This window comes from Bos taurus, chromosome 25 (genome assembly GCF_002263795.3).
Source record: "Bos taurus isolate L1 Dominette 01449 registration number 42190680 breed Hereford chromosome 25, ARS-UCD2.0, whole genome shotgun sequence".
Taxonomy (NCBI): Eukaryota; Metazoa; Chordata; class Mammalia; order Artiodactyla; family Bovidae; genus Bos; species Bos taurus.
This window is the reverse complement of record NC_037352.1, coordinates 27597292-27617295: the sequence shown is the minus strand read 5'-3', so window position 1 is coordinate 27617295 and position 20004 is coordinate 27597292. Positions and strand designations below refer to the sequence as shown.

At 38.4% G+C, this 20004-nt stretch overlaps 1 protein-coding gene across 2 annotated transcripts in view; it reads left to right on the top strand.

Annotated features, from left to right (window-relative positions):
- The first annotated feature begins 345 nt into the window (after nt 1–345).
- SEPTIN14 (septin 14) overlaps nt 346–20004 on the top strand; it is a 36516-nt gene continuing 16857 nt past the window's right edge. Inside the window, exons 1-4 of one of the 2 annotated variants that reach the window (XM_005224911.5) lie at nt 346–2184; nt 6364–6432; nt 17559–17679; nt 18391–18586. In XM_005224911.5, coding sequence (XP_005224968.1) covers nt 2137–2184; nt 6364–6432; nt 17559–17679; nt 18391–18586 — 434 coding nt within the window. In that variant the 5' untranslated portion in view covers nt 346–2136. 2 annotated transcript variants of the gene reach the window in all.

The following is a 20004-nucleotide window of genomic DNA, read 5'->3' as shown; positions in this document are numbered from 1 at the left end:
TGGGAAAACTGGATGGGCACATGCAAAAGAATAAAATTGGACCTTAGACTTAACAGCACGTACATAAATTAATTCAAAACGGATCAAAAAACCTAAATGTGAGAGGTAAAATTATAAAACTCTTAGAAGAAAACATAGGAGTGAAGCTTCATGATGTTCTTTTGGCAGTTATTAATATTTCCTTTAGATGGCATCGAAAGCACAGGCAACAAAAGAGAAAAAAATGGATAAATTGGACTTCAGTATTTAACACTTCCGTCCATCAAAGAACAGTAATAATAGAGTGAAAAAACAATCCACAAAATATTTGCAAATCATTTATCTGATAAGGGATTAAGGTCCAGAAGGAATAAAAAATTCCTGTAAGTCAACAACAAACTGCCATTCAGATTTTAAAATGAGCAAAGGGGTACTTCCCTGGTGGTCCAGTGGTTAAGATTCCATGCTCCCGTTGCAGGGAGCCTGGGTTCCACCGGTGGTCTGGGGAACTAGATCCCACATGCTACAGCTAAAGATTCACCATGCCCCAACTGAGATCTGACACAGCCAAATTAATAAATAAAAATGAACATTTAAAAAAAATAGGCAAAGGAATTCAACTGGCATTTCTTCAAGCGAGGTATACAAATAACCAATCTGCACACGAAAAGATGTGTCACTCATCATTAGGGAAATGCAAGTTAAACTGCAATGAGGTACCAAGTCACGGACACTAGCATGACTACTATTCAAAAAACAGTACAGGTGTTGGCAATGATGTGGAGTAATCGGAACTCCTATGTGTTACTGATGGGAATATAAAATGATACAGTTGCTGTGGAAAACAGTTTGGCGATTTTTTTAAACATCCAAAATCACTGTAGATGGTGATTGCAGCCATGACATTAAAAGACACTTGCTCCTTGGAAGGAAAGTTATGACCAACCTAGACAGCATATTAAAAAGCAGAGACGTTACTTTGTCAACAAAGGTCCATCTAGTCAAGGCTATGGTTTTTCCAGTGGTCGTTTATGGATGTGAGAGTTGGACTATAAAGAAAGCTGAGTACTGAAGAATTGATGCTTTTGAACTATGGTGTTGGAGAAGACTCTTGAGAGTCCCTTGGACTGCAAGGAGATCCAACAGTCCATCCTAAAGGAAATCAGTCCTGAATATTCATTGGAAGGACTGATGCTGAAGCTGAAACTCCAATACTTTGGCCACCTCATTCGAAGAGCTGACTTATTTGAAAAGACCCTGATGCTGGGAAAGAGTGAGGGCAGGAGGAGAAGGGGACAACAGAGAATAAGATAGTTGGATGGCATCACCGACTCAATGGACATGGGTTTGGGTGAACTCTGGGAGTTGGTGATGGACAGGGAGGCCTGGCGTGCTGCAGTTCACGGGGTCACAAAAAGTCGGACACGACTGAGCGACTGAACTGAACTGAAATGTAGCCTTAAAATATGATCCAGCAATTCCATTTTGGGATACATAACGAAAAGAATTGACAGCAGGATCTCAAAAGAGATATTTGCATCTCCATGTTTGTTGCAGTATTTTCACAATAGCCAAGAAGTGAAAGAAATCCAGTATTCATTCACAGATGAATGAATAAGCAAAACGTGGTGTTTATATGTGTACTGTGGAATATCATTCAACCTTAAAAAGGGAGAAAATTCTGAAACATACTACAACATGGATTAGCCTTGAAGACATTATTCAAAGTGAGATAATTCAGTCACAAAAGGACAAATACTGTTTGATTCCACTTATAAGTGATACCTAGAGGACGGAAGAGCCTGGTGGGCTGCAGTCCATGGGGTCCCTAAGAGTCGGATATGACTGAGCGACTTCACTTTCACTTTTCACTGTCATGCATTGGAGAAGGAAATGGCAACCCACTCCAGTGTTCTTGCCTGGAGAATCCCAGGGACGGGGGAGCCTCGTGGGCTGCTGTCTATGGGGTCGCACAGAGTCGGACACGACTGAAGTGACTTAGCAGCAGCAGCAGCAGAGTAGTTAAACACAGACACTGACAGAAATTACAGTTGTAGCCAGGGGCAGGAAGTGGGATGAAGATGGCTGGTTACTGTTTAATGAGTACAGACTATCAATTTGAGAATATGAAAAGAGTTCTGGAGATGGAGGAAGCTGATGGTTGCACAGAAATGTGAATTACTGAATGCCTCTGCACTTAAAATGGTAAATTTTATATTATGTATTTTTAATACCATAAGATGAGAAAAAAGACAGCTGGATCCTTATATCTGTTTCTACATTGAATCTTCTGAAATATGTTGTTTTGGTTGATGTTTCTAAAGAAAATCTGGCTTCATATAGATACTTAGTTGGAAAAAAGAATCCTTTAATAAGTCTTCTCACATAATTGTGACTATTTTTCTTTGATACTCTACCAAAGGCCATTCCCTTCTCCAGGGGATCATTTCAACCCAGGGATCAAACCCAGGTCTGATTAATCGCAGGCAGATTCTTTACGGTCTGAGCCACCAAAATCTATTTGTCTGTCTTATTCCCCCAATGGATCTTGAACTCATGTATGACTTTGTAATGTCACACATTGGCCATTTGGAAAATAACTATTTACTGAGTTACCTAACTCAGTAGATCCTAGCTGGGTATGATTTTATCCTCCAGGAAATATTTGGCAATGTTTAGAGATTCGGTTGTCAAACTTTGGGGCTGCTACTGACATCTACTGGATAGAAGCTAGAGATACCGTGAAACATTTTACAGTGCACAGCAAAGGATTATAGAGCTCCAAAAGTCTACAGTGCTGAGATTGGAAAACCTTAGTTTATTTAGGGCTGACATATTTCACTATAAAATATAAAAATGTATATTTGTTAATGTCATCACTAATCTTTTTGAGAAAATTTGTTAAGTATTTGGAAGCTGTCAAGATGGTAGATACAAGTTCTCCGAAAACTTAAAGCTCAAATTTTACCATTTACAACATGTATTTTCAGTTCATTTCCTTCGTGTTACAAAGAACACTTCATTCATTTTCAAGAACCTGTCTTAGAAATAACCAAGCCTAAAAAACTAGTGTTTGTCAGTTGTTTTTACAGTTGAAATTGACATTCCATAAAATAAGGAGTTACTATTTCTCATAGCCACATAACTTGTTTTACTCAAGAGTGCTATCATACATGGTATAAATATTTTATGGATACTCACTCCCTTGATTGAGCTTCCCTAGTGGCTCAGTCATTAAAGAATCTCCCTGCAATGCATGAGACCAGAGCTCGGTCCCTGGGTCAGGAAGATCCCCTGGAGAAGGAAATGGCAACCCACTCGAGTATTATTGCCTGGAAAATCCCATGGACAAAGGAGCCAGGTGGATTATAGTCCAAGGGGTAGCAAGAGTTGGACATAACTGAGTGACTAAACCATCACCACTACTACCTTGATTAAAGTAAAGTAAAAAAATCTAAAGCAGATTTATCTACCACTGCTTTAGAACTGTCAATACAAATGCTAACCCAGTGGAAAAAGCAAATTAACCTTAGTATTATTAGAAAAAAGTTGACCTTATGGGCTCCCTGAAAAAGAGTCAGGGATCCTCAGGGGCCCAGGGACTATACCTTGTAAACTTCTGCTCTAGATTTATGTGAGAGAAGTAAACCCCGGCTTGTTTAAGGTACCGTTAATTAGGTTTTAAAAAACAAGTTAACGTGTACTTCTAGTTTTCAAATTTTCTACTTCAGACTTGCCAAAGAGTCGGCAGTAACACAGAGATACTCTTATTTTTAAAAAATCCTCTCTTTTTTCCAGAGTTATTGAGATATAATTGAAAATTATAAAACTTTAAATATAGATAAAATTGAAAATATAGATAGAAATTGTATATATTTAAGGTGTATAATGTGGTGTTTTGATATATACACACACAATGTGAAATGATAACCACAATGAAGCTAAAATATCCATCACCTCACGTAGTTACCATTTTGTGTGTGTGTGTGTGTCTTGGGGGGAGAAGAACACTTAAGATCTATTCTTTGAGCAAATTTCAAGTATACAATACAGTATTATTAATTACACTCACCATGCTTTACATTAGATCTCTAGAATTTTTTCCTTCCTTTTTTTGCCATTTCCTTCTCCCGGGGATCTTCCTGACCCAGGGATTGAACCCGGGTCTCATGCATTCCAGATGGTATCCCACATTGCAGGTGGATTCTTTACTGACTGAAACATGAGAATCTTAAATTTATACTGCTGCTGCTGCTGCTAAGTTGCTTCAGTCGTGTCCGACTCTGTGCGACCCCATAGACAGCAGCCCACCAGGCTTCCCCGTCCCTGGGATTCTCCAGGCAAGAACACTGGAGTGGGTTGCCATTTCCTTCTCCAATGCATGAAAGTGAAAAGTGAAAGTGAAGTCGCTCGGTCATGTCCGACTCTTAGCGACCCCATGGACTGCAGCCTACCAGGCTCCTCCATCCATAGGATTTTCCAGGCAAGAGTACTGGAGTAGGGTGCCATTATATATACTAGACTAGAGTAAACCATGGGCTTCCCCAGTGGCTCAGTGGTAAAGAATCAGCCTGCAATGCAGAAGCTACAGGAGATGCAGGTCTGATCCCTGGGTCAGGAAGATCCCCTGGAGAAGGGCATGGCAACCCATGCCAATATTCTTGCCTGGAGAATCCCATGGACAGAGGAGCCTGGCGGGCTACAGTCCATAGGTTTGCAGAGTTTTACACGACTGAGAATACATGCACAGAGTAAATCAAATCACAGAACACAATACTATCTGTAATAGAAACCACTATTTACCATTAGGAGGAAAAAGGAGGTAAATTTATGTATTAAAGTGGAATAACCCTCAGGATATGTCAAGTGAAAAGACCATGGTACAGAATCATTCTTTAATTCTGTTTGCTTTTCTCTTTGCTATACCCATATATAATATTTCCTTTTAAAACATGCCTCATAGTCTCAGTATCTTCATGCTGTGCTCAAAAGTAGGGTAGCATGTCCTTCTCAGGCAATGGTGCTTAGAAATCAGCACAGTGTGCTCTCCTGTACCTCTCCTCCCTCATTCCAAATTGTTGCAAAGACAGAGAATATTAAGTCCACAAGTGGGGACAGTGGAAAGAACACCAGCTTCGGAATCAGTTCAGACCTGTGTCTGTGACAGAGCTGAAATCTTGAGCAAGTAAGTCCCTTAATTTTTCTGATTCTGAATTTTCTCTTTTGGCATATGGCGATGAAAATATGTATATCTCATATTTACTCTGGGGATTAAAATAAAAGCGCATAAGCACGCAGCACAATGCTAGGTGCATAATAAGTGCTTCATAAATGAGAGCTATCATTAATTTAGTTCCCTGTCTATGGGAGTCATTTAGATTTTTAGAAGCTCTGCTTTCCCAGTTTTCCTTCAATAAGTACACTCTTAACACCTCAGCCTCTGCTGATAAGATACTATGGAAAGTTAAGTAATTGTGAGCATCTTTCTGATTCTTTTAGCACTTTTTAAGAGCAATGGGAGGGTGGGTGAGATAGGGATATAGGCTTCAGAGACACAACGTAGTATGTATAAGTTGCTCAGTCATGTCCGAGTCTTTGTGACCCCATGAACTATACAGTCCATGGAATTCTCTAGGCCAGAATATTGGAGTGGGTAGCCTTTCCCTTCTCCAGGGGATCTTCCCAACACAGTATGTATAAAATAAATGAGCAACAAGGATATATTGTACAGCACAGGGAAATATAGCCATTATTTTGCAATAAGTTTAAATGTAGTAGAGTCTATAAAAATATCGAATCACTATTGTACACTTGAAATTATATAATATTGTAAATTAACTATGGGCTTCCCTGATAGTTCAGATGGTAAAGAATCTGAACTAGGAGACCCAGGTTCAATCTCTGAGTTGGGAAGATCCCCTGGAGAAGAGAATGGCTACCCACTCCTGTATTCTTGCCTGGAGAATCCCATGGGCCAAGGAGGCTGGCGGGTTTACAGTCCATGGTAACTACACTGAAAAAAAAAAAGGGGGGGAGAAAGAAAAGCAAAATTTCCTATTTCTGGTTCTCATGACCAGAGAGTCATTTAAAGAAGAGTGAACTGTGTCCTTTTGATTTCAAAATGGAGTTTACCTTTCTTTAGATGCTTTTTGTGTGTTTATGATTAAATATATTACTGTATGTTATGTTGAATGTTATATATAATATTCTTTATTATATAGAAGCCTAACTAGAAAAATACCCATAATTTAAAACAGGTCAATAGTATGGACTGAAAGCCAAAATCTGGGATAATGTCTATATTGGATTCTCTTATTGATGTAAATTATATTGTAGGAATGTAGTCTTTTCATCTTTTTAAGGTTTTTGCTCCTTTGTTTTCAGCTCCTTCAGTCTGACATGGCAGAAAAACCAATGTGTCCCTCCACACAAATACCCGATGATGAAGATACAGTTGAGTATATCTTTCAGAGAGAACTGTTCGTTGTGTACTTCAACAAGATTGTGTTTTTTCAAAATATTGATTCAGTAAACTGATATAGACCTAGCTGATAAAGGCTTATCTTTATTATTTTGGGGCATGAATTCGCTTTTATGCTGATTGGACTTAATCATTCCTCTGTCAATGGACATTCAGGTTGCTTCCATGTCCTGGCTGCTATAAATAGAGCAATGAACACTGGGGTGCATATATCCTTTCAGATCATATTTTTCTCTGGATATAGGCCCAGGAGTGGGATTGCCAGGTCATATGGTGTTCTATTTTTAGTTTTTAAGGAGTCTCCATACGGTTCTCCATAGTAGCCATACTGATGTACATTCCCACCAGCAGTGTTGGAAGGTTCCCTTCTTTCCACACCCTCTCCAGCATTTATCGTTTGTGGATTTTTTGATGATAGTCATTCTGGCTGGCATGAGGTGATATCTCATTGTATTTTTGATTTGCATTTCTCTAATAATTAGCGCTGTTGAACATCTTTTCGTGTGCCTCTTGGCCATCTGTATGTCTTCCTTGGAGAAATGTCTTTTTAGATCTGCCTGTTTTTGGATTGGGTTGTTTGTTTTGATTCTGTTAAACATCACAAACTCTTTGTAAATTTTGGAGACTAATCCATTGTCAGTCACATCATTTGCAAATATTTTCTCCCAATCTGCGAGTTGTCTTTTTGTTTTGTTGTTTCCTTTGCTTTGCAAAAGTCCTTGAGTTTAGGTAGGTCCCATTTATTCTTGCTTTTATTTCCATTGTTCTGGGAGAGCAATCAAAAAAGATATTGCTGTGATTTATGTCAGAGAATGTTCTGCCTATGTTTTCCTCTAGGAGTTTTACAGTGTCCAGTCTCACATTTAAAGTCTTTAACCCATTTTGAGCTTACTTTTGTGTATGGTGTTAAAGAATGATAAAAATTCATTTTTTTACATGTAGCTGTCCAGTTTTCCCAGCACATTTATTGAAGACACTGTCTTTCCTACATTGTGTAGTCTTGCCTCTTTTGTCATAGATTGTGAAGCTGTGAAAGTCGCTGAACTGTGTCCGACTCTTTGCAACCCAGGAATTCTCCAGGCCAGAATACTGAAGTGGGTAGTCTTTCCCTTCTCCAGGGGATCTCCCCTACCCAAGGATTTAATCCAGGTCTCCCACGTTGCAGGAGGATTCCTTATCAGCTGAGCCACAAGGAAAGCCCAAGAATATTGGAGTGGGTAGCCTATCCCTTCTCCAGAGGATCTTCCCAACCCAGGAACCAAACCACAGTCTCCTGCACTGCAGGTGGATTCTTAACCAACTGAGCTGTCAGGGAAGCCTTGTCCCAGATTAATTGACCATTAATCTATGACCAGGTGCATGAGTTTATTTCTGGGTTCTGATTGGAGTTAAATATCAATGATGGTTTAAATAATTGTTGTATATCTCTTGCATCTGCAGACATTTTAATGTATTTATTTTATTTATTTATTTGGCTGCACTGGGTCTTAGCTGCAGCATGCAGGATCTTTAGTTGCAGCATGTGGGATCTAGTTCCCCAACCAGGGATTAAATCCAGACCCCCTGCATTGGGAGCATGTATTCTTAGCCACCAGACACTCAGGGAAGTCTTGCAGACATTTTTAGTAGTGCAAAAGACTATTCCAGTTTTTTTTGGGGGGAGGGATCTTTTTTAAAATTTATTTTTAATTGGAGGTTAATTGCTTTACAATGTGTTGGTTTCTGCTGTACGACAGCATGAATCAGCCATAAGTATACACATATCCCCTTCCTCAAGACTATTCTAATTTAACTCCAACAAATAAAAAATGAAAACTCCAGAGCCTCCTAGTAGGTGCGAACAACAGTACTACTTTGATGCATATGCTTGTGAAACTTTCAGTTCAGTTCAGTCGCTCAGTCGTGTCCAACTCTTTGCGACCCCATGAATCGCAGCATGCCAGGCCTCGCTGTCCATCACCAACTCCCGGAGTTCACTCAAACTCACGTCCATCGAGTCAGTGATGCCATCCAGCCATCTCATCCTCTGTCATCCCCTTCTCCTCCTGCCCCCAATCCCTCCCAGCATCAGGGTCTTTTCAAATGAGTCAACTCTTCACATGAGGTGGCCAAAGTATTGGAGTTTCAGCTTTAGTATCAGTCCTTCCAATGAACACCTAGGACTGATCTCCTTTAGAATGGACTGGTTGGGTCTCCTTGCAGTCCAAGGGACTCTCAAGTCTTCTCCAACACCACAGTTCAAAAGCATCAATTCTTCAGTGCTCAGCTTTCTTCACAGTCCAACTCTCACATCCATACATGACTACTGGAAAAACCATAGCTTGACTAGACAGACCTTTGTTGGCAAAGTAATGTCTCTGCTTTTGAATATGCTATCTAGGTTGGACATAACTTTCCTTCCAAGGAGTAAGTGTCTTTTAATTTCATGGCTGCAGTCACCATCTGCAGTGATTTTGGAGCCCCCAAAAATAAAGTCTGACACTGTTTCCACTGTTTCCCCATCTATTTCCCATGAAGTGATGGGACTGGATGCCATGATCTTAGTTTCCTGAATGTTGAGCTTTAAGCCAACTTTTTCACTTTCCACTTTCACTTTCATCAAGAGGCTTTTGAGTTCCTCTTCACTTTCTGCCATAAGGGTGGTGTCATCTGCATATCTGAGGTTATTGATATTTCTCCCAGCAATCTTGATTCCAGCTTGTGCTTCTTCCAGCCCAGCATTTCTCATGATGTACTCTGCATATAAGTTAAATAAGCAGGGTGACAAGATACAGCCTTGACGTACTCCTTTTCCTATTTGGAACCAGTTAGGTACTGATAATAAATAATTTTTAAATGAAGTTATTTTAGAAAATGGCAGGGTGGCTGCTTTTTAATTACTGAGTGGGAAATTGAACCAAGTTCAATTTTAAGGTGAGCCTCTCTACTAGGGAAAACACAGTACCTCACATAAAATTTTGCACTAAAAGAGTAGCATGTCTGAATGAGTGAAAACTGGCTTTTAGAACTGTCTTTGGCAGGAGGAGAAGGGGATGAGAGAGGATGAGATGGTTGGATGGCATCACCGACTCAATGGACATGGGTTTGGGTGGATTCTGGGAATTGGTGATGGACAGGGAGGCCTGGCGTGCTGGGGTTCATGGGGTCGCAAAGAGTCAGACACAACTGAGTGACTGAACTGAACTTGGTCAAAACATCTAATAGATCCATGAGTACTGAGCTATGTTAAGTAGCAGTTGCTTATGTCTTAATTATGGTTCTCTTGATGTTTTCCTCCAAACATGCATGTTTTTCCTAGATCTTAGTTTAAATCAAACTATCATATTTTTTTATGCTGTCGTCATCTTGGATTGAGATATGGTGCACAGTGCTTCTCCATATGGTGTACCAGACTGGGGTGTTGGGTGCAGTGGTCTGAACCAGGAACTCTAATCCTCTGCATCTGGCCCCCTTAGGCAAGCAAAACTAGACTAAGCACAAAAGAAGAGGTTATATCTTGTTTGATTACCTAGATTCCATCTCACTTTTCCTGGGGACCCTAGTGGGCTCTGCTGGTGTCAAAACTACTGTCAGAGTCCTACCTCAGTGACTAAACCACTGGCTTATGCCCATTCCATTTTATCTTTGGCCTCTCTAATGCATTAAATCATGGTGAGTGCTCCTTTGTTTACATGTCATTAAAACGATAACATTTTAGAATAGGCAGATCCCCAAAGTCCATTAGTCAAACTTTAATCTGATTTATAAATGTTTGCTACAAACACTTCAACAAGTAACCTTTCAACCTTTTTTTGAATCCCTTACAATTGGCAACTTAGTTTATTCTCCCTTTTGAAATTAAAAATACCATTCTCACATTATTAAAAGAAAAATTCAAACAGTAGGAAAGAGAAAATTCTCTTCTCAATCTAGTTTTTTACAGGCAATAACTAGTCTAATCTTCGGACAACTTTTTATGTCAGCACGTACAGATCAATCTTATTCTTTTTAATAGCTCTATTCTTGTACTGTTGTAAATACTTTTATTCAATAACCAGTCCCCTGTTGGTAGCTATAAGCTAATTTCTGGTTTTATTTTTGTTTTCTGTTATTCTATACAATATTGCTTTGAATATGCTTCTACATACCTTTTTATGTACATGATGAAATATTTTCCTAGAAATGAAATTGTTGGGTCAGATAGTATATGCCACTTAAATTGATAGTAATTATCAAAACGCTCTATAAAGTTGATGCTTTTGAACGGTGGTGTTGGAGAAGACTCTTGAGAGTCCCTTGGACTGCAAGGAGACCCAACCAGTCCATTCTGAAGGAGATCAGCCCTGGGATTTCTTTGGAAGGGATGATGCTAAAGCTGAAACTCCAGTACTTTGGCCACCTCATGCGAAGAGTTGACTCATTGGAAAAGACTGATGCTGGGAGGAATTGGAGGCAGGAGGAGAAGGGGACGACAGAGGATGAGATGGCTGGATGGCATCACTGACTCGATGGACGTGAGTCTGAGTGAACTCCTAGAGTTGGTGATGGACAGGAAGGCCTGGCGTGCTGCGATTTATGGGGTTGCAAAGAGTTGGAAACAACTGAGCGACTGAACTGAACTGAACTGAATGCCACAAAATAATGTAATCCTTTTTCCATAGGACAGTCTTCATGTGTTTTCAGATCTGTCCCTCTAAAATGCTTCTTTTGCTCACCTTCAAATATTCAGTTTATTACATAGTTTTTTAGAAATTGAGGTATCATTGACATATAATATTGGATTAGTTTTGAGTGTGCAACATAATGATTTGATGCTGTATATGTTATATATGTTAGTCGCTCAGTCGTGTCTGTCTCTTTGTCACCCCATGGACTGTAGCCCACTAGGCTCCGGGATTCTCCAGGCAAGAATACTAGAGTGGATTGCCATTCCCTTCTCCAAAGGATCTTTCTGACCCAGGGATCAAACCCAGATCTCCTTCATTGCAGGCAGATTCTTAACCCTTTGAACTACAGGGAAATCCTTATTGCAAGACAACCACCTAGGTTAGTTAGCATCCATTACCACATGCTGTTCCATCTATTCTCTTCTCACGTAATGTTTTAAATTCCGTTATTCGCCTAGTCAGTCTCCTTTGGATTCCTATCTTCATCTCTCCCTCTCTCCTCTCTTTTCCCTTTTCTTCCTCTCATTCTCCGTTCCTCTTTTCCTTCTCTCTTCTCTCCCGTGTCCTTCCAGGCTATTTACAATGAGCACCAACAATGTACCAGAAACTGTGCAAAATATGAGATGATGTACAGTGTTCTAGTGTCCTTCTTGGAGTAGAAGATGAATTTCCAAGGAAAGTTCCCACAGAGATAAGTTCACGGCCCATCCTTTATCTGGATACACTGACCACCCTAGGGTTTTTTTCTCTACAGTTATATTACAATGTTAAATTTTTACGTTTATAATCATCTGAGTTTCTTGCTTCTTTTTCCTCCTTATGCTTTTATCAAGCTTCACTTGCCATTAAGCCATGAATTGTAAATGCAACATGATGTGTTTAATTCTTTCAGATTTTTCCATAGTTTTCTCATCTGTCACAATATTTTTTGAGAAGGCAATGGCACCCCACTCCAGTACTCTTGCCTGGAAAATCCCATGGACGGAGGAGCCTGGTAGGCTGCAGTCCATGGGGTCGCTGAGGGTCCGACACGACTGAGCAACTTCACTTTCTCTTTTCGCTTTCATGGATTGGAGAAGGAAATGGCAACCCACTCCAGTGTTCTTGCCTGGAGAATCCCAGGGACGGGGGAGCCTGATGGGCTGCCATCTATGGGGTCGCACAGAGTCGGACACGACTGAAGCGACTTAGCAGCAGCAGCAGCACAATATTTTTATAGTTAACATTATATTGATTCTTTTTTCTGTCTTCCTCTCCGGTCATTCTTCATCGTCTTTTTAGGCTTCTCTTTTTACCTTCTGAGAGTGGGCATTTTCCCATGTCTCATTCTTGTTCTTTTTTATCTTTCTTCAAGCCTCCACTGTGCTCAAATATATATAATCACCTTCAGGATATTTCTATACTTTCTTTAGAATTAAAATTTCCAAATTCAAACTTATCTTGTTCTCACACAAAAATGTACTAACTTCGTTTTCTGATTTTCCTATTACTGGTCATAGTATCTATACCTGATTAGTGGTCAAGTTCTTTTGATTTTTTTTCCCCCAGAAAGCCTCCTCATTCTCTATATTTTTCATTCACACTAGTAATTTTATTACCATTCATTTTAGAAAATTGTATTTACTTCTGGATGCATTGCTGTCTTCACTGCTACACGTGGGCTGTCTCTAGCTGCGGGGAGCTGGGGCTGCGCTCTAAATTGTGGTGCATGGGCTTCTCATTGTGGTGGTTTCTCTTGTTGTGGAGCACGGCTCTAGGCACAAGGGCTTCGGTAGTTGCAGCACACAGGCTCAGTAGTTTAAAAGCATAAAGAGGAAGAAATAGTTTAAAAGCGTAAAGAGAAAGAAGCAAGTGGCATACGGGCTTAGTTGCCCCGAGGCATGTGGGGTATTCCTTGACCAGGGATCGATCCTGTGTCCCCTGCATTGGTAGGTGGATTCTTAATCTCTAGACCACAAGGGAAGCCCTACCACTCACTTTTATAAGGGAAGGTCTTCCCAACTCATGGCTCTAGTTTCCTCTCCAGTTTACTTTGCATGCTAGTGCCTCATTCATCTTTTTGAAATGTTTCTTCCTTTTATTATTCTCTGACTCAAATCTCCAGCCACTGCCCATTACTAATTCGATAAAATCCATATTCCTTAGCCTCATATCCAAAAACTCCCTATTGTTAGGGCCCTTTTTATCTTTTAAGTCTTCCCAATTTAAGTCTTTTTCTTCAGTTTTCCCAATTGAAGTCTTTTCCTTAAGGTAGGCAAGTTCTTTACAACACAAGGACAAATAGTACATTGTTCATTTGCCATATTTCTCTCTTGCTCATAATATCTACTTCCTCCATACAAATCTTATCCTATTTTCAAGAGCCAGTCCGTCATCTTTTAAAATCATTTTTACCTACTCCACATTAACAGTCATCTATCCTTCTTCCAAATTCCTATATTTTTAAATTGACTTTTCTAAAATTTTGATACTTATTATGATATTAATAAATATTTTAATTTTTTCTGCATGGCTTTTATTCTCCTTGAAATTATCTGCTCTTCATAAATAAAACTCTCTGACTTATAGAACATTAAAGTGTGAAAGAATTTTAAGCTCAACTGGTCAAATGTTCTCATTTTATAGAAGAGAAAACAGGCATCAGTGACTGTCCCAAAGGCTCACAATGACTAATGACTTTTCTTATTCAGCTACCTTTCCCCATATGACTGGGGCAAAAGCTCATTCATTACAGGGTAAACATCAGGGCTTCTCAGCGCTTGTAGAGTCCTTTGTAATTTACAGACTTTGCATGCAGTATCCCATTTTCTAGATGTAGTCTGTATGTCCTTGCTATCATGAGAAATTAAAATAATGCATGGTTAGCATTTCAGCTTCACTTGATTGCATATGAAATAATCCTTTTCATGGTAGGTTAAACCTTATATTTTTATATACTTACCTTATGTATACTTTATATACCTTCTTAATTTGCTTTACTGTAGATGATGCAAAGGTGAAATCAAGAAAGAGATTTGCATGATCATAAATGCCAAATTAATAGAAACTGAAATATTGAAAATTTCTATATAAATTATATCAGAATTTTATAAAAATATATATTATAAAAAAAGAACTTTCAGCCTAACAGAAGACATTTGTTAAGTAATTGTGATGATTCAGAACTTTGCTTGTTCTGTGGGTAAAAACTCAGTGCTAATGAGGCCACGGTCTCTGGTCTTTTTCTGATAAGAAAATGGGCTATATTTTGTTCTATGGACACTTTGATCTGGTACCTCCCTGAGTTGCAGTTTTTAAAATGAGTGAAGCCTATCACAAGGGAGTCTAGGACAGAGAGGACAATAGAGCATCCAAATCTGTTATTGTTTCATATCACCTTCAGATTCTATGGGTCAGAATGTTCTCTTTGAATAGAGAACTCAGAATTTGCCACATATATTAAACCCCACAAATAGTAACAAATTAAAATTTTTTCTCATTTGATTGTATTTTCAGTTTAGTATTGCTCAATATGCTCTCTTTAAATATAAAAATCCCCATGGAATTTTTATTAATTAATCCTTGGTTGATGCCTGGATCCCTGATTGGGACCAAATAGGACCCTGGTAGGGTCCTATCCCTACCCTTCATTGTTCATTTGCTGCTGCTGCTGCTGCTGCTGCTGCTGCTAAGTCGCTTCAGTTGTGTCCGACTCTGTGCGACCCCATAGACAGCAGCCCACCAGGCTTCCCCGTCCCTGGGATTCTCCAGACAAGAACACTAGAGTGGGTTGCCATTTCCTTCTCCAATGCATGAAAGTGAAAAGTGAAAGCGAAGTAGCTCAGTCGTGTCCGACTCCTAGTGACCCCATGAACTGCAGCCCAACAGGCTCCTCCGTCCCTGGGATTTTCCAGGCAAGAGTATTGGAGCAGGGTGCCAATTGTTCGTTTAGCATGTACTAATTCAACTAAAGCTGAGCGATGAAGTATTGTTGCTTTTGAACTGTGGTGTTGGAGAAGACTCTTGAGAGTCCCTTGGACTGAAAGGAGATCCAACCAGTCCATTGTAAATGAAATCAGTCCTAAATATTCATTGGAAGGACTGATGCTGAAGCTGAAACTCCAATATTTTGGCTACCTGATGTGAAGAACTAACTCATTGGAAAAGACCCTGGTGCTGGGAAAGATTGAAAGCAGGAGGAGAAGGGGATGACAGAGGATGAGATGGTTGGATGGCATCACTGATGCGATGAACATGAGTTTGAGTAGGCTCCGGGAGTTGGGTTTGGATAGGGAAGCCTGGTGTGCTGCAGTCCATGGGGTCACAAAGAGGTGGACATGACTGAGTGACTGGACTGAACTGAATTCAACTAACAACTTTTGTGTATCATCATCTTTTGTGTATCTAAAATTACCTATTGGGAATTCCCTGGTGGTCCAGTAGTTAAGACTCCACACTTCCAATGCAAGGGGTATGGGTTCAATCCCTGGTCAGGAAACGAGATCCCACATGCCAAGTGATGTGGCCAAAAATAAAATAAAATAACCTATCACTTAATCCATTGTACCCATCTTTTTCTGTAGATTCTTAAACAAGTTCATAATAGTTACAGTGTTTATCTGCCAATTCCTCATTGTGTGGGTGTTTCTATTGATTGTGTTTGTCCTTGGCTGTGAGAGAGATTCTTTTCTGCTTCTTCATATCTAGTAATTTTGATTATACATTGTAGAAAGTCTAAATTCTATTATTATATTTCTCTAAAGAGTAGTGAATTTGTTTTAGCAGTTAGATTAGTGGCAAGTCATTTGGACCCTGTTGAGTCACGATATTCTTTGTAAAGGTGGATTTACCTTCATTGTACCCTTCGACTTGGGAGTAACTCTTTGACTTAGAACATAATCCTTGATCCTATAGCAAGTCCTTTTACAAATTTAAATTAAAAGTTCAAAGTGTTTATCTAAAGTGTTGATCAAACTTGTCTAACTGGGAAGAAGCTTAAACTCCAAACTCTGTCCCCTTGGGTCTTCCCAATACCACTGCTAAGATATGAGCTCAGCGTTTTTAGAATGCCAATTCTTCTCTCAGTTTCCACTGGGCTCTTTACAGTCACGCCTGCACGTACGGAGTGAGACTCAGCCAAGTGTTCTAAAGTCTGCAAATTTGGGTCTCCCCATGCTGTGGCTTGCTCTTCCAAGATTTCTTTCTCTGTATCCTGGTATTTTGGCAGCCCCAAATTCTAACCTTAGCTTTCCCAGCTCAAGATTGTTGCTCTCTGCTTGAGCTCTACGTTTCAAGTTTCTTATTTACTGGGGAGTCACTTCACGGGAGTATGTGGATAAATCTAATTTCACCTATTATGCTAACTTGTTTCCACAATTTTATTTATTCTTGTTTCTGCCTCCTTTTCTTTCTGTTCCAATGCTTTCAAACAGTTGTTCTCGTTGTTAATGCAAGGAAAGGTAAAATGCTGTTAAGTTACTCTGCTAACACCAAAAGTTAGGCATGTACACACAATTTTATATCTTACTCTTTAAAGAGTTTCATGTATTTTTCAATTTATTAAAGCATTTTTATAAATATCTCTAATGACTGAAGAATGCCCCAGTGTGTATGTGAATAAATATATTATCATTTACTTGGATATTCTATTACAAGGAGTCATATATTTGGATGTTAGAGAGCTACAGCAAACACTTTTCTGCATAAAGCATTTGTGAAAATTTCTAGCTGTTTGGGAGAGATATCCAGGGCTGAGACTAGTTAGATTAATAAGCCTTCTTTGAATTATTTTCACTTTTAAAAATAATCAAATTTTGGTAAATTGGTAAATTTATGTATAATAAATTATAATAAATAAATAAAATATAAATAATAAAATATAATAAATACATTATTAATGGATTTCTGGGTTTCTAGGTTTGTGTTATTAGCAGTGGATTCCTTTAACAACTTGATACAACATAAGTTCTCAGGCATATCACAAATATGAAGTCAAGGTTTTTAGTTATTTTTTAAAAATTCAAATAAAGTTTGATTTCCTTGCATATATTAACATATACTGGATCTCCTGAATATATTACCAAACTGGAATGGAATGAAACAATGTCGTTTTCTTTTTTCCACAAAAATAATTTATTATTGTGGAGTAATATACTGGGCTTTCTTGTGGTATGTCTTTAATTTCCTACTTTTAAACTTAGAAATATAGTCTATTTGAGTGTAAACAGAGATAATGTTACTATTTATAAAAACGACAAAAATCTATATTTCTGTTTGTGGTCTCTCTTCTTACAAATTTACTTCATTTGCATCTTGTCTGAAGTATGATAATCACATGATATTTGATCATTTGAATGATCATATGAAATGATATCATTTCTTAAATAATAATCATTCCATTTCTTTGACATATTAATATAGTCATTGTCAAGTGATATCTTCTATCTAATCAAAATATTGTTTTTTTCTTTAAGCAAAAAGAAGATAATATACGTTGCTTAAATATGCTTGGCCATTTTGGTTTTGATTGTTTGGCTCATCAGTTGGTGGACAAATCCGTTCAACAAGGATTCTTTTTTAATATTCTTTGTGTGGGTAAGTGCCAAACCCCTCCCATGAATTATTTCTTAATTGTTCATTTCAACTTATTTTAAGCAGCATAACACTGGTGCTGTTTCTTTAGGACTATGTCTTTGTGTTTGTATTGGTTTGCATCTTCTTAGCCGTGTTCAGTTCAGTTCAGTCGCTCAGTCATGTCCGACTCTTTGCGACCCTATGAATCGCAGCATGCCAGGCCTCCCTGTCCATCACCAACTCCCAGAGTTCACTCCGACTCATGTCCATCGAGTCAGTGATGCCATCCAGCCATCTCATCCTCTGTTGTCCCCTTATCCTCCTGCCCCCAATCCCTCCCAGCATGAGTCTTTTCCAATGAGTCAACTCTTCGCATGAGGTGGCCAAAGTACTGGAGTTTCAGCTTTAGCATCATTCTTTCCAAAGAAATCCCAGGGCTGATCTCCTTCAGAATGGACTGGTTGGATCTCCTTGCAGTCCAAGGGACTCTCAAGAGTCTTCTCTAACACCTTAGACATTTTTTTATCTAAGTTTTTCAGTGCTCTTCAAAATCTGATACACCTTTGTGTATTTTATCTTTCCATATTATGTTAATGATGCATGAAGTCAGAAGTATCATATATATTTCAAGGACATTCTAGTCTTTGAAGTATTTGGGACCATTCTAGGGAGGGCACAGGGTGTCACTTTGCAGATATCTTATGCCCCTATGATGTATCTGTTTCTGTACAGGGGAAACTGGAATTGGAAAATCAACCTTGATTGACACACTGTTCAATACTAGTTTGAAAGACAAAAAATCTTCACATTTTTACGCAAGTGTTGGACTTAAAATTCAGACATATGAACTCCAGGAAAATAATGTTCAGTTGAAATTAACTGTTGTGAAAACAGTGGGCTATGGTGATCAAATAAACAAGGAAGCCAGGTGAGTGTTTTCTTATTTTAATTTTAAAAGTTGTTGTTATTTCAAGGAATTTGCTTTTTTTCTCCATATATTAAAAAGTAATGTTCTAGAATATATATGAAATTTAATCACTTTGCTGTACAGAAGAAATTAGCACAACATTATAAATCAACTATACTTCAATTAAAAAATAACAAGTGGGTCTATTGTAGATGGCATGTAGTTGGATTTTTTTTTTAAATCCATTCAGCCACTCTTTGTCTTTTGATTGGGAAGTTTACTCCTTTCAAATGGGCTTCCCTGGTAGCTCAGCTGTTAAAGAATCTGCCTACAATACCGGAGACCTCGGTTTGATTCCTGGGTTGGGAAGATCCCCTAGAGAAGGGAAAGGCAACCCACTTCAGTATTCTGGCCTGGAGAATTCAAGGGTCTCAAAGAGTCAGATGTGACTTTCATTTTTCACTCTTTTCAAATAATTATATATAGTATATACTCTATAGTATATGAGTAATTATTCACAAGGAATGACTTACTATTATTATTTTGCTATGTTTTCTGTCTTGTAGTCCCCTTGTTCCTCATTTCCTCTTTTTAGTTTCTTTGTATTTTGTTGATTTTTGTAGTGATGTGTTTTCTTTCTTTCTCTTTTTCTTTTATGTATCTTTTATAGGTATTTTATTTGTGATTATTATGAGGCTTATATAAAGCATTTTATAACAGTTTATTTTAAGCTTACAACAACTTCAATTACATGCACAATTTTACAGTTTTACCTGTTCTTTACTTTTGATATCAAGCTTCATATTTTTATGTTGTTCATCCATTCAAAGATTTTTGTATTTACAGTTATTTATACTTTTTTCTTTTTATTTCTATGTTACAGGTAAAAGTGATTAACATGCCTTTTTCATTATAGTGTTACAATATTTTCTATTTGTCTATATTTACCTTCATTGACTTTTACCATTGAGTTTTATACTCCTGTGTGCTTTTGTGTTACTGTAATGAGTCCACTTGTTTCAACTTGAATAACTCCCTTTAGCATTTCTTTTCAAGTAGATCTAGTGGCATTTCTTTTAAGGCAAATTTAGTGGTGATGAACTTCCTCAGTATTTATTTGTCTGGGAAGTATTTTTTTTTCTTTCATTTCTAAAAGGCAGTTGGTAGGTTTTTTCTTTTTATCACTTTGTCTGTATTATCCCATTCTTTTCTAGCCTGCAAATTTTATGCTGAGAAATTGGCTCATGGTCTTATGGGGGCTCCCTTATATGTGATGAGTTGCTTTTCTGTTGCTGCTTGCAAAATTTACTTTTTGTCCTTAACTTTTTAAAAAGCAATTTTATTGGAGTATAGTTGTTTTACAATGATGCACTTGTGTCTATTGTGCAGCAAAGTGAATCAGCCATACACATACATGTGCTGTGTGCTCATTTGCTCAG